Here is a 25667-nt window from a genome sequence, read left to right on the forward strand (position 1 = left end):
GATCAGCAAAACGAACCGCAGAGCTAACTTCAAAGCCAAGATGGTCTGGGCCCTGAGGAGAGGAGAAGATCGGCATTGCTGCAAGTCAAAATACCTGCGTGGTTACATTCAAGTGTCCAGAGTTGCGCAGCCCGAGAGGCTCCAAGTCAATTCGTGTTCGTTCACTTGCCTGGCCTGTTGTCCCCAGCAGCAACAACAGCAACAACCAAGCGGCCCTAAAATGTCAATTTGGTGGTGGATCACGACAAGTTTAACTCCATGCTGAACTGGCTCCCTGCCAGCTCCAGCAGTAGTAAGGGGCTGGCAAAGCGGCATCAAAACCGAAATACTCCCAAGACCCCGTCGCCAAACCGCTCAACAACGCCAAAGCTATCTTCTCCTTCAACAACATCAAAGCGGTGGTGCTCACAGCCCACAGCGAAACGCCGCCAGCGTGCTCGCAAACGTGGCGCGGTTCTGGTCCCAGGTGGCCACGTCGACCCCGGCCAGCGTGACCATGCTCACGCTGCCGATGGTGTTGAGGTTGTACAGCTCGACGCCCAACGGCGCACCGCCGCTCCCTCTCCCACCTCCGGTCCCGATCCCGTTCGCGTGCGCGGCCGAACCCGAAGGGGGGCCCTCCGGCCCAATCCACAGGATGCGCGCCTGGCAGGTCTCGCCCGCCCTCGCCGTGCTGCAGTTCGTGGCGTAGTTGTTGAAGAAGCTGTACAGGCCGGCGCCGAAGACGACCACGTTGCGCGAGTTCAGGATGCGCAGGCCCCATGCCATGGCGCAGGGCGGGCCGCCGGCTAGCGTCGACGGGCTGCTGTGGAAGGGGCCAGGCTGGCAGTCGAGTCCGAAGTCGGGGTCGTGCAGGGCCGGGTTGAGCAGGGCGAAAGGGAAAGGCGCGGGCGGGTTCGGCTGGTAGTAAGGCGTCTCGGTCTGGATCTGGCCCATCCACACGTCTGCGGCGTTGACCAGCTGATACTGGTACAGGGTGTGGTGCTCGACGGAGCTGCCTACCAGCCAGACGCGCGCGCCCTCAACGAGCAGCCCTCGAGGCACGAACACACTGATCTTGGTGGATTCCCGGTCGTCGATGTCGTGGTCTGCCACCCACACCCAGTTGTTCTCCATGTACACGTTCCGGGCGCTCGGAGTGATGTGCATGCTCATGTACCCAGCGATGCATGCCGGGTTGACGTAGTTCGGTCGGTCCGGCGTGACGGGACATTCGGCAACCTGAAGCTGGGAACCGGCGAACCCCCCAACGCGGACATGGACGTCCCAGAGTCCCGAAGGCGGGCTGTTCGGGTTGCACATATTCTCGGCGGCCGGCGTGTTGAGGTTGTATTCAATCAGGATGGCCCCTGCGGCCGGACCCTGCGTCGACACGATGATGTCGCTGATCTCAACCAACCCGACATCCCCCGGTCTTCCAACCTGAACCACAGGACGTGGGTTTCTTGGGTCCGAGAACTTGCTGCCAACTCCCATGATCACGGCGGCCAGAGCTTCGCCAACGACCCGAGTGTTGGGCGGAATGAACACGGTGTCAGTGACGAGGTAGTATCCGGCATCCAGGAAGGCGATGTATGATGAGTCCGCAGCGGTCCGGAACAGATTGTTCAGTGGAGTGGTGTCATCGGCCTTGCCATTTCCCGCGGCGTGGTAATCACGAGATGATAAAAACGAGGAGGCAGGACAGTGCTCGTATTGTGGCTTTGATCTCTCGTAGTAGCGGTCGCCGAGTTTGAGGGTTGATGGCTGGGAGAACGGGAAACCGCGCCCCTCGAGCAGTGCAGGTCCGTGAGGCGTATAAATGTTGCCCTGACAACAAAATCAGCATGCACATCACAGGATGGCACAAGGCAAACTTACCCGCGCATAGCCTGCGTCGTAGACGGTCCCGTTTGCGTCGCCCAACAGGAGGGGCTGACCGTCTGAAGCTTGCAGGACTATCGGGACATTCGTGTAGGCGACGTTCTGTATCACCAAGGAGCCGAGGCCGGTAGCGTTCCCAGGGGTCTTCCCAGTCACTAGAGCCGTACCGACATTGACGAACGAGCTGTCGAGCAAAGTGACAGATCCAACGTCCTGGGAAGACATGTTAATGCCCACCCGGCAGCCGACAACGTTGAGCGACTTGTAGGTCCATCCCCAGTTCCATATCTGTTCGATGGCAGTGTCAGAGCCGTAGAAGGTGAGGTTCCGCATGGTGTACTGCTGGTTCCCAAACAGGGCGCCCCGCTTGCCGCCGTAGAAAACCAGGTCGGTCATCATGCCTCCGCTGCCCTCTTCCATAAAGATGCCGACGTGGTTGTCCTCCGGATGAGAAGACAGCCTGAACGCACAGTTTTGGATCAGGGTCGCTTGGGATGACGGCCAATGGACCGCAATTGCGGTGCCGCGGATGGCCCTCGTGTCGAACACCAGGTTACGCAGCTGGCGGAAGAAGACATTCGTCGCCTGGAAGTTGAGCTCTGTTCGGCAACCTCATTAGCAAAACAAAGCACCATCGCGCCACGGCATGGCAACGAACTAGTAGTCACGCACTGCCATTGTCCATGTAGGGATCAGCATCCAGAAGGCCGATTGCCTCGGTGGGGAAGCTTGGGGCGCCCTTGATGACGGGCATGTCGGTAGGGTCACCGATAATCTGGGTGTAGTAGAAGCCGACAATTGGCGTGGTGATGAGATAAGTACCAGGCGGGAAGTAGACAACGGCAGGGGTGGTGGTCGATCCGATGCAACGAGGGCCGCCGCATCGTCCAGAGCTGATGGCGGCGTTGATGGCTGCCGTGTCGTCGGTAACTGAGCGACAGTGAGCAACGACTCCTCAGGGGGCATCGAGTGACGCACCTCCATCTCCCTTGGCTCCCCATTCTTTCACGTTCCTGAAGACCTGGTAACCGTTCTCCGGGTTAAAAGGCGCAACGCCCTGGTGTCGGATTTCTTCCATCCAGTAGGTCGCCGTTGCGACCAACGCCATGGCCCACAGCAGCGCGAACGCGCACTTCATCTTGAGGAAATTTGACGGATGTAAAAAAAAAAAAAGAGGAGTTCCAAGTTTCTAAATGGTGAGCGTGTGGGCTGTGTTTGTCGGCCGGAGGACGTAGGCAGGAGGAAGCTGGACGGCCTCTTTTCTGCGGGCAGCTTGACCCTGCAACCGTGACAACCAAGGCTGCGATTGTCTCAACGATGACGACGTTGTCAAATATTTGGTTGCCGCGGTTGATAAGCGTGTTTTTATCTGCGTTGCTAAGAGGTGGTGAGAGAGGGGCTCAGGTAAACAACACAAGAGGGTAATAGCCGACCTGGGAGGGAAGGAGCGTGCCTTCCAACCCAGCGTATCAGACTTCCCCAGGCAGCCTCAACAACCCCCGTTCACACTCGCGCCTCGTTCTCTGCTTGTTTTCATCCGTTCTAACACTCCCTCCCATCACGCTAACAGCAAGACAACATGCCCACAGTTCGGAACGTCCCGGTATCACATTCCGGCGCTAGCCAGCCCGAACTCTTCCACAAGTCCGTTGAAACTTCAAGCACGGCACCTGCTGCGACGTCTCTTCAGACCTTGAGCCTGACTTTTATTTCCCGTTAGCCCCAGATGCAAGTAGATCCTTTGGAAATTGAACCGCAGACTCAACCATCTTGGGACCGAGTCGCGCTGTGCACGGCGGCAGCCAGGTGATCTCGTGACTCGTCATCGAGCCTTTTCAATGGCTTAGCTCCGAGAGGCCAATTCAATCAGAAATTGATAACACGCTCGGGATTGCAGTTAGCTAAGGAGGTAAGAGAGAGGCTCCTGCCAGGCTCTGACATCCTAGGGAGAGCGCCGTTCTTTGCTGTGACAGAAGGATCGTGGGAAAAGGGCGAAACCCCTTTTCAGATAAGGAGAAGCTGTGCCCGCTTAGATGCATATATAACCCCGATCTGTGACCCTGTGCTCATGGACTTCGCAGTTGTTAAGCTCCCAACCTGGGCAACTTCGCTATGGCAACCAGCATCTTGTTGAGTTCCCAGGATGATCTTTGGCAGGCGTTCCTCGCAGGAGTATACTGTGCATCTTTCTTTAGGTATCTCCATAGGAGCTAACCAGTGAGCTTCGACTGGCTGACTGTTGGGGAGGATGACAATATTAAGAGTGACATCATGCGCAAGTATTGTTCAGCTCTCTTCCCCTCTCTTCTTTGTCTGGCCAAGTCTCTCTCGGGTCACGACTCACATAACAAAGAGGACACATGTAGATTCTTGACCTCGGTCACTAGAGCTACCTGCCCGTCTTTCCATCTTGCTAACACTAAAAGCACATTCCGCTTTGCAACTTAAGCACCACGCGAACCAACACCGAGTATGCCTGGGACCGAGGAGCAAATAGCAAAGGGCGAAAGCGCAGCTACGGCGGCCGGGGAGATTCGGCCAGCTTCACGTCCAGCCAAATCCTTGGACAGTACGAACAGGACTGACTCAGCCCCCCCTCAAGACCTTCGCGAGCCCGTTTCTCGGCGACAGTCACTCCTGCAACGACTTCTACCCATTGCGAGTGCTACATCCGAAGATGAGGAAGACCACCTGGCCAATGGATGCACTGTCTCATAACCCAGTTGCAACAGCTCAGGCTCGGCTAGAGCATCCAGGACTGCTGTGCATCCAAATTCATGAAACAAACTGCAGCACTAAGTTCCTTGACAGCTCGACACCATTACAGCTGCTCCCCCAGCCAGGGGAACACGGGTCGGTTGGTGTGTCTGCGCGGGCGGTCGGGCCTGTTGTGGTTGCTATTGTTGTTGTTGTTGCTGCTGCTGCTGGTGGTGGTATGGTGATGCCTTCAGCTTTGTGTTTGATTTGGTATCGCGCGGGTGTAAGGGGCGGGTTGGCTTCGCTGTCTGTGGGAACCGGGAGGCTAGGTGGTGGAATTGGATAGCAGTGGGACGGCGCAAGAGAGCGGGGATCGAGAAGGAGGTCGACAAAGTGGCGGTGGCAAGGGGCCGTGGGAGAGGGACACTGCCTGGATACCCATGGGCAGCAGTTTTCATGGCAGCGGGTGCAGCTTTATAGTTCATTCAGTTCTGCCTGTGTTGTGTGATCTTGTAGCAGTCGCCTCTGTGTGACTTCTCCCGTCAGCACCCAAAAACAGCCTTGCCCGAGGAGCTAAGCTGGCTGTCTTTTTGAATGGCTTGCCGAAGACTTGCTCACTGCGATGTGTGTGCAACCCGACATACGGTTTCCAACACACGTCATTGTGGCCGTCACTCGAGCAGAGGGGACCACCGCATGGCTCGCCTTGTTGACAGGGTACGCCTATATGTTGTGGAGTAAATGGCCCAACCGCCGCTGTGTGAACAGTAAGAAGAATTCATTGCTCGTGTGCTTACTGCCGCACAAAGAAAGGATTGGAGACAGGCGGCGTCCTCCTGCGCCAACCTGCAAGTACTCGACAATGAAGTACATGGAATGAGACTGAGCAGCCGTGTAACCATGGAGAAGTTCCTGATGGGATACGCCAACTATCCGCTAAGATACAAAAGGCGTATGGCTAGGGCTAGAAGTTGCTCTCAGGCATTGTCAATAAACCCGCTGGGCCTCGGTCTATATAAACCATCGATCGGCCCCTTTTCACACCACCATCTGCGTGGAAGCCACGGATCCGGTCAACCGAGTTCTCAACCCCTGGACATCCCCGTCATCCATCCCTCGAGATCCCTAGGAAAAGGCAACACGCCCAAGTCCAACCATTCTCGCCAAAATGGTGCACGCTCTGAACACCGCCGTCACGGCCCTCGCCGGCACATCCATAGCCACGGCAGCCCAGGGCAGCCAGCAGCACGAACCTGCCAAGAACATCGCGGCGCCTTTCTCACCTACCACCGCCAGCAACTCCACCACCAGCACAAGCATTCAAACACCTCCCGCCTCCGCATCAGTGGTCGAGCACAAGTACCACGAGATCTGCCACCCGTGCCACTGCGCAGGCAAGAATGCCAGCGAGATCGCGGCGCTCAACTCGCAGCGGCAGCAGCATGGCTGAGGAAGTGCCTGTGCACCGCCAACGGGGCGAGCGGTGGCGGCCACGGTAAGGATAGTGCGGTGGTTGCTGCCGTTGCTGCTGCTGGGGCGGCCTTGATGGGGAACTTGCTTTAGGGTAGGGTGGTTAGTTAGATGATTCTAAACTTGATGGAGGGTTCAGGGTTGGGTAGATGAAGCGGGTGGAGATGGGAGAGGGAGTCCAGTAATTCAGATATTGCGCGGGCCGCATAGCAGCATTATGGAGTTGAATGAATAAAGGGCGTTGAGTTCAAGAGAAATGGAGTTTCCTCGCCCGTCTGAGCTATAAGGCCGCTGAAGAATGCACAAAACGCGTGTTGGTTGTGCCCGTTTCTTTCTCCTCGCCAGGTCTTGACCCGTTCAGAGTAGGCGCCTCATGCACCATTTATATACACTATTATCATAAATAATGCATGACTACTCTTAGGCCCAGTGGAAATCAAAGCCTCATCACGCTAACAAATCCACTGCCGTTGACGCTCTCAATCCCTTTCTCGATTAAGCCTTCTGGCCAGCCAGAGTGATGCAGCCGTCGGCGCTGTCCTCCTCAAAGATGCCGCCGAAGATGATGCCCTCGTTGATGCCGGCCTCCTGGAAACCGTTCTTGGTGATGTCGCCCTGGCCGCCAACGGGCTTCTTGAGGACGCCAAAGTGGAACTGGCCCTGCCCGCTGAGGTCATTCTTGAGCACGTCCGTCACGGCCTTGAGCGGGTCCTCCCCGGCGGAGAAGAACACCTGGGTCGTCCTGGGGGATCTTTTTAGAAAAAAGCCAAGCCCTGTTATGAGGGATGCAGCGGGAGAACGTACGACTGGTCAAAGTCCAACTTGAGGGCAAAGTTGTGGAAGACGCCGTCAACAAACGGGGTGCTGAAGAGCAGCTGGCCCTGGTTGACGTTGCCAAAGACCTGCAGGGTGTCGGGGTCGGCCGTGTTCTGGCCGAGGATGGTGCCGGTCTTGAGGACAAACTGGTTTGTGCTGAAGTCGTTGCTCTCGAGAAAGACGAGCTGGTACTCGTGCGACAGGTTCAGCGGCCGCGCGGCGTCCTTCTTGACGCTGAAGTGCAGCGTCTTGACGCCCTGAGTGCTCGGGTCGGTGCCGTCGTTGCTGGCCGGGATCAGCTCAGCGCGGCGGAAGCCGACCTGGCTGTTGAAGATGGAGCTGTCGCTGATGAGCACCTCGACCGGCTGGGCATCGACGTCGACATCAAACTTGGCTTTTTGTCAGCGGGCTGGTGTAATTAATTAAGCCTCCAACTTTGGATGAGCTGAGCGCACAAGAGAGCCTCCCGCAACAGGGAGCACCCGGAGTGCTTGGTCAAACTTGAGCCCCTGGCCGAGTACGAACTTCTCGCTGAAGAACTTGTTCGGCGAGTCGAAGTCGGCGGCGACGAGGTCGGATGGAACGCGGCCGTCAAACTGCAGGGTGCAATTCTGCGCGGCCACCCAAGAAGGTAGCAGTAACGAGACAGCAACAGAATAATATTGTAGATGAACCATGTTGGCGGGAACCTATCCGATACGGGCGACTTGATGCGAAGACAACGGCAGCAACAAAACAAGGAAGCAGGGCAGATCGATCAACAATTCAATTTCCTTTTTGCGATACGATCGGGGCAAGGACCCTGGCCTTTTTGTACAACATGTTAAACACTCCAACGCCCAAAGTTACTGTGTAGTTTCTCGAAACGCTCGGAAATGCAGGCCTGGCATTTCATGCGCCAACATCGACGCTCTCGCGTGGTTGGGGAGCTTGGCGGTGATGCTCCATGATGATCGTCGAACGTGACGCGAGGCTAAACGGGCATTGCATTCTCCGCACCCGGGGTTTCAGACAAACGCACAGACGGAAGCCCAAGTCCTATTCCTGAAAGTAACAAGGGCGGATGCGAGAAGTCGACGTAGCTTATGGCGGAGCGTGGAACTGACGGTCAAGTGTGATTGAGGGCAAGTGCTGTCTCTTATCCAGAAGGACAGTGCAACCACAGTGTGAGCACGACTACTGCAGGGTTGAGCACATAATACGGACTAACCCGCACTGTGTCGCAGCCTGGATATGTGGGGCAAGGTGCTGTGACTTCCCGTGTCTCGCCGCCAACAGTGACCAAGAATTCCATTAATAGCGGAACCGTTGGTGTAAGCTCCGGATGCCCCCGGAGAGAGGAACCTGAAAATCAGCAGCTGACAATGGGGTGGGGGAGAGGCGGGCTGCACACGCACGCAAAGATCTCCACCGCCTTCGAACCGGCCGTATACTGGAACCATCAGAATCCCCCGCTTCTTGCTGTCCCGTTCCAGACTCCCTCTAACGCTGCCACTTGCTATCACCACAACTGCCCACAATGGCCGGCCCGACCGACTTCGGCGAGAGCATCGAGACGGCCTTCGGGGCCGCCATCGCCGCCGGCAAGATCCGCGGCGCCGTCATCTGCGCCACCGACGCCGCCGGCAACTTCGTCTACGACCGCGCCCTGGGTGAGCGCACCCTGCTGTCGGGCGAGAAGCGCCCGCAGCAGCTCGACGACATACTGTACCTCGCCTCGGCCACCAAGCTGATCACCACCGTCATCGCGCTGCAGTGCGTCGAGGACGGCCTGCTGACCCTCGCCGGCGACCTGTCCGCGCTCGCGCCCGAGCTCGCCCGCAAACAGGTCCTCCCGCCCGAGGGAAGCGGCGCCAGCGAGCTGGAGCCCGCCGCGCGGCCCATCACGCTCGAGATGCTGCTCACGCACACGGCGGGCACCGCGTACGGCTTCCTCGTGCCGCGGCTGGCCGCGTGGCGCGAGGCGCACAAGGACGCGGCGGACGACGGCGCGGCCCGCGACCCGCTCGCCTTCCAGCCGGGCACCGGGTGGATGTACGGGTCCGGGCTGGACTGGGCGGCGCTCGTGGTCGAGCGCGCGACCGGCACCACGGTGGACGAGCTCGTGCGCCGCCGCGTCTGCGCGCCGCTGGGCATCGCCCCCGAGGACGCGCAGTTCTACCCCGTGCAGGGCGACGCCGCGCGCGCGCGCATGGTCGATCTCAACCCGGACGACCCGGAGGGGCTGGGGAGGGCGGTGATTGGCGGCGCCGGGCTGGTCAAGAACAGCACCGGCCCGTTCGGCGGGCACGGGCTGTTCATGACGGGCGCCGCCTACGTCAAGGTGCTGCGGTCGCTGCTGGCCAACGACGGGAAGCTGCTGCGGCCCGAGACGGTCGAGGACATGTTCCGCGACCATGTCGGCGCCGAGGCGGCGGCGAACTTCCGCGCGGCGATGGAGGGACCCGGCAGCGAGTTCTTCCGCGTCGGCACGGCGCCCGGCAGCAGGGTGGGCTATGGCCTCGGTGGGCTGCTGACGCTGGAGAACGTGGAGGGCTGGTACGGCGAGCGGACGCTGACCTGGGGCGGCGGCTTCACCTTTACGTGGTTCATTGACCGCAAGAACGACCTGTGCGGCCTCGGCGCGGTGCAGGCCGCGCTGCCGCTGGATTTCGACCTGGTGGCGGAGCTGAAGCAGACGTTCCGCTATGACATCTACCGCAAGCACGCCGCGTGGAAGAAGGAACGGCAGCAGGCGGCCTGATAGAGGAGGTGGCAGTACGTTACCCAGAGCAGAGACGGGAATAGATACACTTGAGCCTTGAGAGTAGAAACGCAGCCAAGCAGCTCCAAAACGATCAGCCGGACGAAGGAGGTCAATGGCCCATCATGTCCGGGAGGGTGCTGGATTGATGTAGATTTCTTGAACGGAAGCATAACCACTGGGTACTCGCTATACAGGACAAATTCCAACGCAGCGTGCATAACGCCTTAAATTCGCGTCTCGTGTGCTGATCCCTGGAACAGTATCCGCACAACAATACTAGTACAGGACAGCTGCCGCTACGGCAACGGCTCAGGGGTCGTGACCTGTCACGGTTAGTCGATCCGCCCAACCACGAAGCACCACCACCACCACCACGACGGGCAAACCTACGTCCCAGCGCCTTGCCTCTCTTGGAGACCTCCTTGGCCTGCAGCTGCTTGATCTTAGCCCGCCGGGCCTCCTCCCGCGCCTCGAGCTCGAGCCGGCGCACGTGCTCGCGGGCCTCGCAGACGCTCTGGCGGGCGGCCATCAGGGCGCGGTCGGCCTCGGCCTTGGCCGCCTCGGCGCTCATGACGCGCTCGCGCGCCTGCGCGATGGTCGGGTCATCCAGCTCGTCGATGGTGCCGTTGCCGTTGCCGTTGCCGAGGGAACGGCGGAGCACGCTACTGCCGCGCTGGCTGTTGATGGTGCTGGCGTCTGTGGGCCGGCGGAAGACGCCGCCGCCTCCGCCGCCACCGCCGGCTGCGCGATCCGGGGAGGTCGCTGCCGGCGCTGCGGCATAGGCGCCGTTGATGCCGTTCGGGGTGGTCTGGGCGGGCGCGTGGCGCCGGCTGCCGAAGAGGCCGTGTCGCTTGGGCTGCTCCTCGTAGGCGGGCTGGGCCTGAGCCTGCGCTTGCGGCTGCGGCTGCGGCGCTGTCTGGTGGTGGCTTCTGAAGAGCCCGTGTTTCTTGGGCCGTTCTTCATAGCCAGGTTGGGTTTGGGGCTGGGGCTGGGTTGCCGGCTGCTGGGCCGGTTCGGCGTGGCGGGAGAAGAGAGGCATGCTGTCTGATGTCCTGCTGGCACTGTGTATTGAGTCGGACGGGCACTTAACGGTCTCGAGGGTTTGTGGATATGGCGGATGGCGGCCGTTATGCTGCCCAGCGGGAGGCAGTACCCCTATTTGAATGCGCTCATCCCGCAACAACCATCACCTCCGTCAAAGGGGCTTGTCAAACCTGATTTCGGGTGTGAGTGGTGATCAACGGCATGACGTCAAAACGGACGGCTTCGACTGTCGCATCGTGTGTAGTGTAGTAGGCCCCTTGTGTTGGTGGTCATCCAATGGGGACTGGGCCATGAAGGAAGGAGTGTGGCCTGGCACAGCCAGTGGTGCTTCAAACCTGCAAGTCTACAGCATCCTCGAGGCAGCGTCACAGCGGTCACCTCGCCCAAACATCGACTGGACTTCAACAGGGCCGCTCCAGCCAGCAGAACGCATGTTACTCTCGGAGTTGCACGTAATATTGGGATCTGGCATCCGGCTGTTGGTGAAAACGGCCCGGAAAATATACAGGCATGTTTTGCGCCGCCGATTCGGGCGATGAATGCTTGGAACAGCGACGTAAATTAGCGGACTGTGATAAGTTGCTGCTTTCCACTTGTTGAGTGCAGCTGCCCTGGCTGGGAATTGCCGCCAAGAGAATGACGGCATACGTTATCGCAATTGCTGAGGGTAGGTGGGGCATCAGCGATTGGCCGCCCAATCACGTGGGTCACCTGGCCTCAGCGCCGCGTCTTTCCGCTTGCCTCTCAGCAGAAAGGCGCGCCAAGAGCGCTCTCATCGCAGAATCGCAGAATCGCGGCAATCGCAAACACGCCAATAATTTTACCAACCCTGCCAGGTCCCAATTCGTCGCTCGCATCGCGGGCTGCGCTACCGACCTACAATGGCGTCTTCAGCGAGGGCCGGCGATCCCATGTCTTTCGAACCCGACCGGCGCCCGCCGCGGTCGCGCTCCCGGTCGCGCTCCCGGTCTCGTTACCGGTCGCCCACTCCGCGCTCGCAGTACTCGCGATCACCCTCGATGGACCGCCGCCGCTCCGACGATAGAGATGCGCGCTCGCCTGCACGGAATGGCAGATACCGGAGCCGCAGCCGCGGCCGCAGCATCAGTCGCACCCCGAGTCGTACTCCCAGCCGCACTCCCAGCTACAGCCGCAGCTATGCGCGCGATCGGAGCTACAGTCGTGATAGAAGCCGGACGCGGAGCAGGACGCGGAGCGAGAGCCCTCCGCTGAAGTCCACCAAGGTAAGTCGGCATTGAACACCCGCAAAGCCAGTAATTGGGCCACTCAATTAACCCTTGGTTGGCCAATTGCAGATCGTGGTCGAGCGCCTGACCAAAAATGTCAACGAGGACCATCTCTACGAGATATTCGGCCAGTACGGCGAGATCGACGACCTGGATCTCCCTGTCAACCGGCAGTGTAAGTGCATATCCTCCTCGCATTTTCTCTCAATCCCCTCCAATATTGTTCTGACCCGATGCCACGCAGCCGGTCTGAATCGCGGCACGGCCTACATTCTCTACTTTAATGAGGCGGACGCTCAATCGGCCATCACCCACATGCACGAAGCACAACTTGACGGTAGCATAATCCACGTGTCCATCGTCCTCCCGCGCCGCAAGGTCTCGCCGTCTCCTCCGCTGGCCCGGCGCGGCCCGCGCGGCCCGCCTGCGAACGTGCGACCCGTGCTTGGTGCCGCCGCCGGCGGTCCTCCGGGCGGCCGTGGCTGGAGGTCTCCCGGTGCCGGCCGCTACGGCTACCGTTCCGACGTCTACCGTCCGCGGTCTGTGTCTCGCTCCCGCTCGCGGTCGCGGTCGCCGCTGCCTCCGCCCGGCGGCTCCCGCCGGTACCGCTCTCGCTCTCGATCGGCCTCATACTCGTCGAGGTCGCGCTCCCGGTCACCCCCGGGCCGCGGCGGCGGCCGAGACTACAGGGGTGGTGGCCGCGGCTACGGCAGGCGGAGGAGCCCCAGCCGCGACAGCTACGACAGCTACTACGACCGCCGCAGCAGAAGCCCCAGCCGCAGTCGGGATTGGGACCGCCGGTAACTGACCAACTGGTCGGTCATGATGGAGCTTCTTGGAGTTGGGCATGGCTTCGGGTTTACTGGGAAGTGATCGGCGTTCAGGCAGCGGTTGGGCCAACCGAAAAGGGGATCAAAATGAGACTTTTCGACTACGTTTGTTTCTGGTATCCGGTATTATAGGCTAATAGGGCTTTCAGATCATGAACGGTACCTCCAGCCGTCGCGTGAACGCTACCCGTTACCGTCCATGAGCAAAATTGAGATTTCACAAGGCTCTTCGCCTTCGGTGACTGCCTAGGTAGCGAAATGTTGCCGCCTCGGGCCTCCTCCTTGGACCTAACTGCTTCTCAGATTTGCGTGGCAAATCAAGGAGGTGGTGAGAGGTTGCAGGGGTCTGAGGGTCAGTCTGACCCGCGTTTGGTGTTGTTTGCCTCATCCCTTGGCCCCAGCGAAGAAGGGGCTAACATCTGACATGCTCCATCTCAGCCCTACGATGATTTGATGCAAGGTTACACAGCCTTCCTGCAAGGTCACACAACCTTCCTCGGTTGATATCCCCCCCTTTGCGCACGTGTGCACACGAACAGGATGCTCAACACCCCGTCAGCGAAGGCATCGACTCCGCTCAAACCCGTCCGAGGCCGATTCTAGCTCCTCATCTCGTGGTGGGCACGAAGGGCGCTGGATTGACGATCGCACACGGGCGTGAAACTTGGCAGGCAACCCCTGGCCGGAGCCGACGGCTTCTCAGGGGCGACTCCTGTGGCGGCGACTTGTGCGAAACACACTCCCACCTTCTGTATCTGGCTGCGAGGTGCACCGTTGAGTTCACTGGTGAAGGAACCCGTGGCTGATGACATCAATATACGATTCGTGTTCCCCAGGGCGTGTCTGAACGTGAAGGATCCAGGGTTGCAGTGAGCCCGCGGCGGGAGGGACGGCTCGCTGCTCAGGCTGGCGGAGACCGGCTGCTCCCACTGCGCCTATTCCGTTTCCATCGTCGGAGCCCAAAAGTGCAAGGTCATGCAGGGATTGTTTACCGTGGGCCGAAGCCAAAAAGCTTAGGGCGACCATTTCTCGCCAGCAAGTGAAGGGGTCGCACCAAGCAAACACTTACGGCTTCGGCGAAGAGACGGATGCCATCCAAAGAGCTTCCTTCCTTACTTTTTGGATGTTGATTCTGTGAATAGAGTGAATGGTCTCTCGCGGTTCCACGGTCTGCCGAGCATGCTGCCGTCTTGAGCTGCATCCGCGGGGGGCTCAGTGCTACCCAACTTCCGCAGGGCCTTCAGAGACTGTACTCGCTGTGTCCAAGCAGGGCCACTGACAACCACTCTCAGAGAAAGAAATGGCAGGTTGTTCGCCATTGGATCGGGCCACTCCGAGTCCCAACCCAGCCTGTCGGAAGCCTGACTCACGCTGGATACGAAGTCGCATCCCAGTGTTGGCGGCGTTTCCCTTTTCTCTCCTTGGCGTCCTGTGTCCGGTCCCAAATTCCAAATTCCAGTCCCATGGACTCCTCCCCTGTAGTTGATGGATGAACCCGCCGTTACACAGAACCGTTGTCCTGGCAAGGCCGAGCCGTGGTCCTGCCAGCCTTGTGTGTGCCGACATCCCGCACTTACATCGCCCGTCACCGCCAGTTTGCTTGCTTGCATGTAACCCTTACAAGTACCGGTGGAGAGAGCAATGTGATTGCACTCTTGCCCTCCCAGCGGACTGACTGGGCCACAGGCACCCGCCGGGCCACTCATCACGACGCCTCGTCACGCCCCGCTCCCCAAATCCTCTCATCTTCCACGGAGCCTGCCTGCCTGTCTAAGCCAGCTTTGCGCTGGGTTGCTCAGCCTTTGTTTCCTGCTTTTATGTCCGGAGCCGCAGATGGATCCGGCCCCCCCCCAACTCATCCACCCAGGCTCCCTGCGTCACCCGCGGATTTGGAAACTTATAGGCTCGCTCACACGCGCGCAAGCCCCTTATTCCGCTACTGCGCCGTTCCCGCCGCTCCACCAGGTCCCATGGCCGATGGTGCTTGCTCCAATGGCAGCAACCGCTTTGCGAGGTCTGGCGGCAACCAGCTTCGTCACCGCCCACCTGCCCGGTGCGGACAATGCTCGAGAGCCACCGTAGACTCAGCCGGATCCTTCGTTTCAACAGGGCCTTTGTTGATAACCAGTAGTCGCACACACGGGCGCCATTACAGCTGCCGCTGCCTTGCAAGCAGGCACCAAGTCACCAGTTACACAGCCCTTGTGTGACGGCCCTCGAGCTGACAACGGCAGGCCGTATGACTTGAGATGCTTCGTTCGTGCCTGCTGCTGTGTGCTTGCGTGCATACAGTTGGAAAGTATAAAAGGCCTCCAGCGAGCACGCCGTTGCTGTCCCTCACCTCATCGCCGCCGCACTGAGCAAGCATTCCTCGAGCTTTCTACGAGACACACACGCAGACACACACCACACGGGATCCATCTACCCGGCCTCGTTAGCCCAGCCACAACAACCACCAACACACCGCCCCTCTGACCGGTATCAACTTACAATTCCACCCCCCAAGATGCCCAACCCAGCCACCCCCCGCCGCCGCGGCCACGACCGCCATGCCCGCCACGCCAATCCCAACACCAACGCCAACAGCGACTTGACCAACGCAATCCGCATGTCCGGCCGACCCCCCACGCCCAACCCCCAGCCCCGCCCGGGCCCGCTGGGCCCCGCGCCGCGTCCGGATAACCCGACGCCGCCGCCTTCGCCGGGACCGACGCCGCCGCCTACGCCGCCGAATCCGCCCGCCCCGCAGAATTGATGAAGAGGGCTGATAGGTTGAGGAGCTGAGGCGCAAAAAAAAAAAAAAAAAAAAAAAAAAAAAAAAAAAAAAAAAAAAAAAAAGAATAAAAAAAAGAAGAGGGTGGGGGGGGGGGGGAGATAGATATGGAAGGAGGAAATAGGGTATGGAGTTTGGGATTTTTCTATTCTCTCTTTTTGTCTTTATTTCCCCGATCTCTCTGGATTTTTCTTCGTCGGTCGGTTCTGGGGATTCTGATCCCGCTGGCGTTGTGTTCCGGGACACTTGCCCGGGCACCAGCCCCTGAATTACCGCTTCTGGCACTTACACGCGCGCTTGAGCCGGCCCTCAAGCCCTGCCGAAGCCACTGCAATAGATAGGTAAAAGCCTGGACAGCAATGGCTCTTGGGTAGTCTTATCAATCCGTCACGGGCTCTCCCCTCATATTTCTCTCGAAAGTGACTCTTGTGGCCCCTATTTTGTGTGTTGTGCTTGCGGGGTTTGTTCAGGGGTAGCGCCCGGGTAAGCGAAGTGAGTCGGTATCGGCGCTTCCAAGTCCATGTCTCCGCGCAACAACAGGTAGTTTTTACAAGCTGCGATGACAAAAAATCTCATACGTATTTGTTTCAGTCCTTCCTCATTGAGGTGGTCATTTCCTCTCCTACCTACCTAACCTGAAATCGCTCCCGTCCGTCCAGCTGTCTTGCCCCGCCTATCTCAAACGGCGCGGCTCGACGATGCCAATCAAGAAGAGTTTCGACGGACGATTTAGAAAGGGTCTTTTACTGTGACTATGACTTTAGAGCGTCACAAAGTCTTGCTGGAGTGAAGGGCCATCGCAGGCCAAGCCGATGACAACAACGAGCACAGCCGACCCCTCGCGGGCGCCCCCAGGAAAATCAAACGAAACCTGGCATTCTCGACCATCACCGTGTCCAAAATATGCTCTAGCAGCTCTCAGCCTCGTCGGTGTAGCACAGCATGCCGTAAGCCAAGGAGACTCGGGGCCAGGGTCTTTTCAGGCGCTGGCCGAGGACCCTTGCAGCACGCACGCCGCGGCTTTGCATGCCCAGAACCATCACCGGACGGCATGGGAATGCGTATTTTAGAGTCACCATTTATCTTCGGCATGCAGCTAACCCAGGGGAACGAGACAAAGTGAAAGAAGGGTTTGGTCCGGAGCGGACCATCGGATCTCGCGGCGCCGACTGTTCGAAAGCAGCTCGTGCTCCTCTCAGTCGGCAAAAGCATCACGTGGATGGCAACTAACTACGGCATGAAACAAAAACATTGACGGACAGGAATGGCGATCCGCGCACAAGCATATCTCCCCAATCCTGTGTCGGCGCGCAGCTGGACTGATGGCGGATGTCTCGGTGATGGTCGACAGGTTTCGGAGTTCGCCGAGTCCGAGCCGACGAACAACGTCAAAGACTAGTCGTTAACGTGAACGGGCCGTCATCTTCCAGGAAAGGCGTAAGTGGGAACCTGATTGCTCTCGGACACCCTGTTCCTGCTCTTCTGGATTCAAAAACAGAGGTGGCGGGCATGCTGACGGCTCGCTCCACGGTTTATAGCCCCCAACCGGCCGCGACGGCACAGTTCTTCAGTTCCATTGTTTTGGCTAAATATCCGAGAAATGCTTCGGCCCCCACAGGGCGTCGACGCCCTTGCAGCCCTGTCAGGCGACCAGTTCTGAGCAATTGCATAGGGCGAAGACCGTCATCAGCCCAGGCACCAGCGGGCCTGAAAATTACCTAACGTTGATCCTCGAAGTCACGAGATGCCGGCCTACGTAGGAAGGTAGAGTAATACACCGGAGTTGCAAAGGGGTTGGGCACTGTGGCTACCTTAGGTAGTTATGAACCGAGTGTTGCGACTGCAGCTCACTGCATCCAGAACGTGGATGGATGAATGGTCTCCAAGTCTCGCATGCTTCAAGTCGTGTTCGAATGGCATGGCCAGTCAGTCGCTGGCCAATGGAAATGGGAAGCTCTTCACATGCCCCTGAGCACAACCTGCGGGCTGTGGGTCCCGATGCGTTATCAGATGAGGCCCAGCCCCGATAAGATCGCCGCCCCGCAAAAAAATTCCAAGCGGCGGCGGGGCAGCAATTTCCATGGCCAGCGCTCCGGATTGTACGTCTTGCACGGAGTGCTGCGGTACTAAGCCTTCAGGCACCTGAATCCCGCGCCGCCTTGCCAGCGCCCAAGGCCCAACACAGCGATTTGTCCTCCGCACACACTGCGCGACAACTCGCAGAGGGCCTCTGCTGCCTGCGCCAACCCTGGTTTCTCCCTAAACCCTGCTTTGGCCCTGCGCGGCAGTTAGGTGCACCGGACCAGCCAGGACCGCGCGCAGACAATGCCGCACCCTGTGTCGCCGCCGACGGCTGTGGCCGCAGTGCCGCCAGCGACGGCGACGGTGACGGTGCCCATCAAGGCGCCCGACGGGACCGTCCCGCCGCCAACCCAAGCCGACGTCGACTCGCTGCTCACCACCATCTTCACCGCCAAGACCTCGTCCGCCTCCATCGACGCCTGCTACGATCTGTGCGAGCTGCTCCTCGCCTCGGTCGGCTTCCGCGGCCTGCACCAGTACGGGATCCTCGCCGAGGTCAAGAAGGCCGCTGCCGACAAGAAGAGCGGCCTGCGCCGCGAAAGCGCCCAGAACCTCCTCGGCGCCCTGTTCGAACGCTTCCCGCCCCGCCAGCCCGTCAGCGAGATCGTCTTCCTCCTCCAGGATGGCGGCATGCTCGGCTGCGCCCTCGACGCCCTGGCCGACAAGGGCTCCATCGTGCGCGACGCCGCCCAGTACGGCATCGATGCGCTTTTCGCCAACCTGAGCCCCGAGGCCATGGTCGTCGGCCTCCTGCCTGCCCTGACCGAGTACATCAAGAAGGCCGGCGGCAAGTGGCAGGGCGTGGTCGGCGCCTTCAAGCTGATGCAGAAGATGGCCGACAAGGCCCAGATCACCATCGGCGGCACGAAGGAGGAGGCCCAGGAGAAGGAGTTTCTGCGCGAGGCCATGGGCGCCAAGCTCGCCGGCCTGATCCCCATCGTCGAGAACGGCATGCTGGACATGAAGTCCGAGGTCGAGAAGCAGGCCGTCAAGACCATGACATCGCTGACCTCGCTGCTCTCCAACGACGACGTGGCCCCGCGCATTCCGCTCCTCATCGACTCCATGCACCATCCCTCGCCCGAGACCCTGCAGAAGGCCATCCACGCGCTGTCGCAGACGACCTTTGTCGCCGTCGTCACCTCACCCGTTCTGGCTCTGCTCACGCCCTTCCTCGAGCGCTCCCTCAACAACCCGACCACCCCCCAGGAGGTGCTGCGCCAGACCGTCGTCATCACCGAGAACCTGACCAAGCTCGTGCACGACCCCATCGAGGCGCGCACTTTCCTGCCGAAGCTCCAGCCCGGCGTTAAGAGCGTCGTCGGGCGGGCATCGCTCCCCGAAGTCCGCGAGCTGGCCACCCGGGCACTGGCCGTGATGGACAAGGCCATGGGAGACGAGAAGACGGCTGTCGTGGAGCGGACCACCGCCCACGACGTTACCAAGGTGCTCGACGCCGAATTTAAGAGCAACGACTTGAAGGCTTTTGACCAGGGAACGTACGAGCTCGTGCTCCCCTACGTCTGCGAGATGGTTAGCGAAGATGTCAATCACCGACAGCTGGACCGCATTCCTGCCAGAATCGCCCCTTACCTCCAGTCAATAATAACTCCGGCGTCCGCCGAGACCGTAGCTGCTGCGGTTCACAAGCTCTACGTCGAAGAGGACCGCCGCAAGTACGGCGTCCCGGAGAAGGAGGACGACGGCGAGGTGGAAATTGTGAACGCCGACTTCTCCCTTGGCTATGGCGGCAGGCTGCTACTGTCTCACACCAACCTGAGGCTGCTCAAAGGTCATCGCTATGGCCTTTGCGGCAGGAACGGTGCCGGCAAGTCGACGCTGATGAAGAGTATTGCCGCTGGCAAGCTGGAGGGGTTTCCGCCCCAGGACGTGCTCAGGACCTGCTACGTGGAGCACAACCAGGGCGAGGACGCCGACATCAGCATCTTGGAGTATGTCTCTAAGGACCCAACCATTGCCAAGGAAGGCAAGGAGAGGATCTCTGCCGTCCTGGAGGAGTTCGGCTTCACGTCCGGCCCCGAGGGCCGGCAGTCGCAGAAGGTCGGCTCCCTGTCAGGCGGCTGGAAGATGAAGCTGGCGCTTGCCCGGGCCATGCTGCAACGGGCCGACGTCTTGCTCCTCGACGAACCAACCAACCATCTCGACGTCGCCAACATCAAGTGGCTGGAGAACTACCTCAAGACGCACACGGAGATCACCAGCTTGATCGTGTCGCACGACTCGGGCTTCCTCGACGAGGTCACTACGGACATCTACCACTACGAGCCGAACAAGAAGCTGAGCCACTACAAGGGCAACCTCGCCGCCTTTGTCAAGGTACGTCCGGAGGCCAAGAGCTACTACACCCTGTCGGCCTCCAACGTGCAGTTCAAGTTCCCTCCTCCGGGCATCCTCTCGGGCGTCAAGTCACAGACCCGCGCCATCATCCGCATGACCAACGTCTCGTACACGTATCCGAACGCGCCCAAGCCGTCCCTGATCGACGTGTCCTGCCAGCTGTCGCTGTCGTCCCGCGTGGCCATCATCGGCCCGAACGGCGCCGGCAAGTCGACGCTGATCAAGCTCCTGACGGGCGAGGTGATCCCGACGTCGGGCAAGGTCGAGAAGCATCCCAACCTGCGGATCGGCTACATCAAGCAGCACGCGCTCGAGCACGTCGAGATGCATCTCGAGAAGACGCCGAACCAGTACCTGCAGTGGCGGTACGCCCACGGCGACGACCGCGAGGTGCACATGAAGCAGACCCGCATCCTGTCCGACAAGGACCGGGAGCAGATGGACAAGTTCATCGACGTCGGCGACGGCAAGGGCAAGCGCCAGATCGAGGCGTTGGTGGGCCGGCAGAAGTACAAGAAGACCTTCCAATACGAGGTGTAAGTTGTCATCTTCTTTCCATTTTTTTATTCTTCCCAACTCGGCCTCGAACTGACATGTCGGCAGCAAATGGCGTGGCTTCCTGCCCAAGCACAACACCCAAATATCGCGGGAGACGCTGCTCGACCTCGGCTTCGCCAAGCTCGTGCAGGAGTTCGACGACCACGAGGCGTCGCGCGAAGGGCTCGGCTACCGCGAGCTGCAGCCGTCGGTCATCGCGAAGCACTTCGAGGACCTGGGGCTCGACCCGGAGATCGCCAACCACAGCGAGATCGGCTCGCTCTCGGGCGGCCAGAAGGTGAAGGTGGTGATCGCCGGCGCCATGTGGAACAACCCGCACCTGCTGGTGCTCGACGAGCCGACCAACTTCCTCGACCGCGACTCGCTCGGCGGCCTGGCCGTCGCCATCCGCGACTTCAAGGGCGGCGTCGTCATGATCTCCCACAACGAGGAGTTCGTCGGCGCCCTCGCCACCGAGCAGTGGCACGTGCTCGACGGCCGCGTCACCCACCGCGGCCACGCCGCCCTCGCCCTCGACCGCTTCGAGGACAGCGGCCTCAGCACCCCCGTGCCGAGCTCCAGCGCCGTCAGCAGCGCCGTCAACTCGGGCGCCGAGGATAACGGTTCCGCCGCCGCCAGCACTGCCGCCGCCGCCCCCGGCGTCACGGGCGAGAGCATGGCCTTCCGCGCCAAGAAGAAGAAGAAGATGACCAAGAAGGAGCTCAAGGAGCGCGAGGTCCGCCGCCGCCTGCGCCACATCGACTGGCTGAATAGCCCCAAGGGCACGCCGAGGCCGCCGGATACTGACGATGAGGCGGAGTGAGTTGTGGCATATGTTCTGGTGGCCCTTTTTTTTTTTTTTTTTTTTTTTTTTTTATCCTCCCTCTCTTGTCTTTTTATGCTTGATGAGCGGGCCATGAAGGGTAGTAGAGCGTGTTGGGCGGCTTTTCGCTTTACACTTACTGTTGCGCGCGTGATGACTCTGCTAGACTTGCTGAGCGGATCTGGGTTGGAAAAAGCGCGCACACTAATGGGATAGAGAGATAGATAGAGAGGGCTTACGGGCAAGTATAGAGGTGTTTTTGGCGGGCGGGCTCCATGTGTAGAGCTGGTTCGTTCATGCTGTTGTTGCGTATCGCAGAGCGGGCCGTTAACGGTAATGGATATCACGGCTTAGATAGAATTAACAGTGACAGATCTGAGCGAGCTTTTTTATCCACTACCTACTTGCGTAAGTAGCTTGTGGTCTGCTGCGGCTGATATGTATGTTACTACTAGTGGCATCAGAGACAGAGACGGAGACCATGAAGGGACGGCTTCCCCCTTTGTGTGTATACTCGGCCCATGAGGTTGGCACGCAAGACCAGCACCACATCACAGCGCCAACAACCTCGCACGGCAGGTGGACAATTAACCCAATTATCCCTGACTTGACTATCCTGCTCCACTAGCCAACTCCGGTTGAGAGCCTGCTCGTTCTATGGTTGCTTCCTAAAATACCAACATCAAATAGACACTAGGTAGGTAGGTTGTGCCGTGATGAGAGAGAGAGCAAAAGGAATGAAAGAAAGAAGTTCGTGACATGAGACGTTGGCCTCCGCGACGAGGCTCTCAGGAGGAGAAAAAAATGACAACCCGTTTCCATCCGTTCTAAACACACCGTCGTCAAACTGACTTGACTAGAGAGACAGAGATAAACAAATGCTTTGCCACGGTGGCAGTATCGGCAAATAGGTATGCTCACTCGCTCGCTCGCTGGCCCGTTTTCGGCTGGCTGCTGAGAGAACCCCCCAGGTACAGAGATCGCAGAAAAAGAAGCCCGCCCGCCCGGATACAAACAAAAACGAGGATGACTGCCTGCCCAATCATCCAACCGGCTAGCAGCTGACCGTTTTACCACGAAAAGGTCATCAAGGCCGGGTTGAGGGCCAGGGGCAGCAGCAGGTGGGAGGCGGCGACGGTGGCCATGGGCAGGATGGCGACGAAGTCCCGGATCTGCCAGCTGTAGGGGATGAAGGGCCCCACGGCGAGGATGATCATGCCGACGATGAAGATGGTGGCGAAGAGCATCGAGAATTTGAACTGTATACAGAGGAAAGACAATGCGTTAGTCAATTGCGGCTAAGACTCAAATGTTGGGGGTTGGTGTGAGATAAGGGGGTGGTGGGTAAAACACACCTTCTTCAGCACCTTGGGCACCTCGATGAAAAAGTTGGAGAACTCGGCCTCCTTGGCGGTGGCGCCCCAGGTCATGTCGATCTCGAACATGTGGGCGAGCAGGGCCTGGGAGACGTGCAGGGACAGGCCGCCGAGGAAGATGGCGAGCAAGAAAGTCCACTTGAAGTTCTCGTACAGGGCGTAGAGGATGTTGCGCTCGCCGACGCGGTAGCGCATGACGGCCAGGGCGATGTTGCCGAGGCCGTTGAAGACGAGGATGATGGAGAACCAGACCTGCCACGAGTCAACGTAGTACTTGTCCAGGTAGCCGTTGAACCAGCCCATCAGGAAGTAGTTGACGCTGGTCATGATCCAGGCGGCGCCGATGGCGTAGTAGGTGCCGATGTAGGAGATGACGGTGATCTTGGAGGTGAAGCGGATGTTGGAGAAGAGGAAGCGGCGGAAGAGCGGGGTGAAGGGGCCCTTCCAGAGCCACTGGCGGATCGGGTGGAAGAGCAGCTCGTTGCAGCCGTAGGCGTACTTCTCCCAGCGGGCCAGCTCGTCGTAGACGGTCAGCGAGACGCCCTCCTTGAAGCCGTCGCCGGCCCAGGCGGCCAGGCGGATGATGTAGCCGTTGCACTGCAAGCGCAGCGACATGTCGAAGTCCTCGGACACGTGGCTCTCGGACCAGAACTTCTCATACCCGTCCTCGTCCGTGTACGAGACCTGCTGGATGGCGGACCAGCGCAGGATGGCGTTGTGGCCGACGAAGGGGGCCACGTCGCCGTTGGAGACGGTGTAGCGGATGGCGCTGTAGATGAGGTTGGTGAAGAAGGTGATGCCGTTCTCGAAGTAGGTGTGGACGACCTGCATGACGCCCGACGAGAACTGCATGATGCCGACGTCGGGCGACAGCTCCATCTCGGACACGGCGTCGAGCAGGCAGTCGGGCGGCACGCGCGTGTCCGAGTCGATCAGCAGGATGTAGTCGCCCACGCGGATGTTGCCGTCAGCCCAGGCGCGGCCGTCCTCCTCGAGCACCTCCTTGAGGGCGCGCTCGTAGGCCAGCGCCTCGTCGTGCTGCGTCCAGTCAGGCGGGCGCTGGATCGCCGCCAGCTTGTCCTCGACGCGGCACGAGATCATGAGCGCAAAGTTCATGTTGGACGCCTTCTTGAACTTGCCGCGCCGCTTGAAGCCGTTCTCGCCGTGCTTGGGCCGCGCAACCCAGCCGATGCTGTGGTCGGCGTAGAACTCGATGCGCGCGCGCCGGTCCTCCTCCGAGATGAGCTGCAGGCCGTCGTCGTTGATGAACATGTTGGCCGAGCCGCCCTGCAGCTCGTAAGTCGACATGGCCTGCTTGATCGACTTGACGGTCGGTGCGATGACGGCGGCGAGGCCTTCCTTGTAGACGGGGCACTGGACGGTGACGTGCGGAAGCACGGCCGACCGGAGGCGCGGCGGCGGGCGGGCCGAGTAGAACTTGGAGTTGACGGTGAGCTGGCGGATGGGGCCGAAGATCTGGGCCAGGCAGCCGACGATGACCTGGGCGAAGAAGAGGGTGAAGAAGATCTGCACGGGGAACAGGGCCACCAGGGCGAGGCGGACGTAGCTGCCATCGACCGAGATCTCGATGGCCAGCTGCCGGAAGGCCGCGCCCAGCGAGACGGTCACGAGGATGAGCGTCAGGCTGACCAGGTAGGTGTTGAGCAGGTGCACCGGCCGCTTCTCGGGCTTCAGCTCACCGCTCTCCTCGTCGACCTCGGGCTCCTCCACGACGGATCCGGCCTTCTCGTCGCCGTCCTCCTCAGCGCCGGCCTTCCACACCAGCTCCATCAGCTCCGACTCGATCGCCTTGGCCCTCTGCACCAGGTGCAGCGCGTCGTCGTCCCACACGACCAGCAGACCCTCGGACGCGACGAAGGCGGCGAACTGGTGCTTCCGCGCGCGCGGCAGATCGTCCACGGTCGGCAGGATCTGCACCCGGAGGCCGTTCATCAGCGGCACGTCGACGGCGTCTGGCGACCAGGCCAGGAAGGTCTTGATGACTCGCGAGTTGACCGTCATGGCGCACTGGAGGACGGGTTATTAGCAATTCACGAGACCATGCTTGAACATAGACGATTGGAGAATCCCCCACTCACCTGAACGTTGAGCGCCGCACATGCCGCGGCGAAGGGCGAGTTGCCCAGCTGCGGCGGGCAGGCCATGTACTGCCCCCTGCTCTTGCGGAGCAGTACGCCCTCGATCTCGCCGCTGCCGTCCGACACCCAGAGGTGCGAGCACTGCTGCTGGTACAGGTAGTTGACCATGACCTCGTGCTTGATGTCGTCCAGGAAGAGCGAGCTCCCCGTCGACTTTACCGACCGGCCCGAGATGGACTGCGGCCGGGAGCTGTACCGCGGCGTGGGCGGGTGCAGCTCGGAATCCGGCCGCAGCGACGGCGCTGACGTGGGGTTCTCGGACATGGATGGCTGCTGGTGATGCCTCGCATTGTTGCTGTTTCTTGATGGCGAGCTTGGCGTGGCCTGTGACTGAGACTTTGGCTCCGGCTTCTCAGCCTTGAAGTAGCTCCCGATCCCCATGGCGGCGGCGGCGGCCCAGGGCGCTGGGCTTCCTCCGTGCTGAATTCAAGATGCTCGCCCACCCCAAGATCCAACTGCCCGTCAACGGACCACGCTCCCCAAGAGCACACACAACCCAGGCGTCTTGATACTGCCAGAGAGGGTCAGTTAACTGGCAAGGCGCAGCCCGGTCACTCTCGAACTGGATAACGTTGCTTGGATGGGATGCACCGACGCAAGCCGTTGGAGCTGCCCGGTCCGGAGTCGTACCTGATCCTTCGCCGTGGTTGAACTGCCGAGTACTGTGTATGCTGCTGTGTTGCCGAGAGCCGGGGCTCCAACAATAAGTCCACTCAAGCCCGACTGGCTCTCGAATTCATCAAGCCTGTACACGTTCTTGGTAGAGCGAGCGTGAGGAGATGGTGCTCGGGTGAAAGGCAAAGATAGCGAATGGACGGCTTCGGGCAGATGGTCCTGGAAGCCTTG

The 25667-nt window shown here is 60.0% G+C and overlaps 9 protein-coding genes across 9 annotated transcripts; 5 read left to right on the forward strand and 4 right to left on the reverse strand.

Annotated features, from left to right (window-relative positions):
- Nucleotides 1-405: 405 nt before the first annotated feature.
- THITE_120170 (glycoside hydrolase family 55 protein) lies at nt 406-3001 on the reverse strand (the record flags this gene model as incomplete). The annotated part of the gene is made up of 5 exons (XM_003651158.1): nt 406-456; nt 505-1809; nt 1861-2462; nt 2536-2775; nt 2842-3001. 5 exons carry the CDS (start codon nt 2999-3001, stop codon nt 406-408), a joined length of 2358 nt encoding a protein of 785 aa, XP_003651206.1.
- Nucleotides 3002-3442: 441 nt separating this feature from the next.
- On the forward strand, nt 3443-6010 carry THITE_2086360 (uncharacterized protein; the record flags this gene model as incomplete). The annotated part of the gene is made up of 2 exons (XM_003651159.1): nt 3443-3507; nt 5710-6010. The coding sequence occupies 2 exons, from the start codon at nt 3443-3445 to the stop codon at nt 6008-6010; spliced, it is 366 nt and encodes a 121-aa protein (XP_003651207.1).
- Nucleotides 6011-6525: 515 nt separating this feature from the next.
- THITE_2142658 (uncharacterized protein) lies at nt 6526-7523 on the reverse strand (the record flags this gene model as incomplete). The annotated part of the gene is made up of 3 exons (XM_003651160.1): nt 6526-6772; nt 6835-7191; nt 7282-7523. 3 exons carry the CDS (start codon nt 7521-7523, stop codon nt 6526-6528), a joined length of 846 nt encoding a protein of 281 aa, XP_003651208.1.
- A 729-nt stretch (nt 7524-8252) lies between these two features.
- Nucleotides 8253-9745, forward strand: THITE_2111226 (uncharacterized protein). Its single transcript, XM_003651161.1, has one exon. It carries the CDS (start codon nt 8366-8368, stop codon nt 9587-9589), a length of 1224 nt encoding a protein of 407 aa, XP_003651209.1. The 5' UTR covers nt 8253-8365; the 3' UTR covers nt 9590-9745.
- A 156-nt stretch (nt 9746-9901) lies between these two features.
- THITE_2086363 (uncharacterized protein) lies at nt 9902-10631 on the reverse strand (the record flags this gene model as incomplete). Its single annotated transcript, XM_003651162.1, has 2 exons — nt 9902-9915; nt 9983-10631. 2 exons carry the CDS (start codon nt 10629-10631, stop codon nt 9902-9904), a joined length of 663 nt encoding a protein of 220 aa, XP_003651210.1.
- Nucleotides 10632-11952: 1321 nt separating this feature from the next.
- On the forward strand, nt 11953-12243 carry THITE_2030109 (uncharacterized protein; the record flags this gene model as incomplete). Its single annotated transcript, XM_003651163.1, has 2 exons — nt 11953-12058; nt 12128-12243. Coding segments are annotated over 2 exons (222 nt in total), but the record flags the coding sequence as incomplete, so codon positions are not given.
- A 2462-nt stretch (nt 12244-14705) lies between these two features.
- On the forward strand, nt 14706-15468 carry THITE_153619 (uncharacterized protein; the record flags this gene model as incomplete). The annotated part of the gene is made up of 2 exons (XM_003651164.1): nt 14706-14766; nt 15113-15468. The coding sequence occupies 2 exons, from the start codon at nt 14706-14708 to the stop codon at nt 15466-15468; spliced, it is 417 nt and encodes a 138-aa protein (XP_003651212.1).
- Nucleotides 15469-17578: 2110 nt separating this feature from the next.
- On the forward strand, nt 17579-21711 carry THITE_2111231 (uncharacterized protein). Its single transcript, XM_003651165.1, has 2 exons — nt 17579-20462; nt 20530-21711. The coding sequence occupies exons 1-2, from the start codon at nt 17812-17814 to the stop codon at nt 21284-21286; spliced, it is 3408 nt and encodes a 1135-aa protein (XP_003651213.1). The 5' UTR covers nt 17579-17811; the 3' UTR covers nt 21287-21711.
- A 391-nt stretch (nt 21712-22102) lies between these two features.
- THITE_2111232 (uncharacterized protein) lies at nt 22103-25532 on the reverse strand. The gene is made up of 5 exons (XM_003651166.1): nt 25452-25532; nt 24762-25332; nt 22642-24690; nt 22208-22545; nt 22103-22142 (listed from the first exon to the last, which is right to left on the reverse strand). Exons 2-4 carry the CDS (start codon nt 25200-25202, stop codon nt 22357-22359), a joined length of 2679 nt encoding a protein of 892 aa, XP_003651214.1. The 5' UTR covers nt 25203-25332; nt 25452-25532; the 3' UTR covers nt 22103-22142; nt 22208-22356.
- Nucleotides 25533-25667: the final 135 nt, after the last annotated feature.

This window comes from Thermothielavioides terrestris, chromosome 2, assembly GCF_000226115.1.
Source record: "Thermothielavioides terrestris NRRL 8126 chromosome 2, complete sequence".
Lineage (NCBI taxonomy): Eukaryota > Fungi > Ascomycota > Sordariomycetes > Sordariales > Chaetomiaceae > Thermothielavioides > Thermothielavioides terrestris.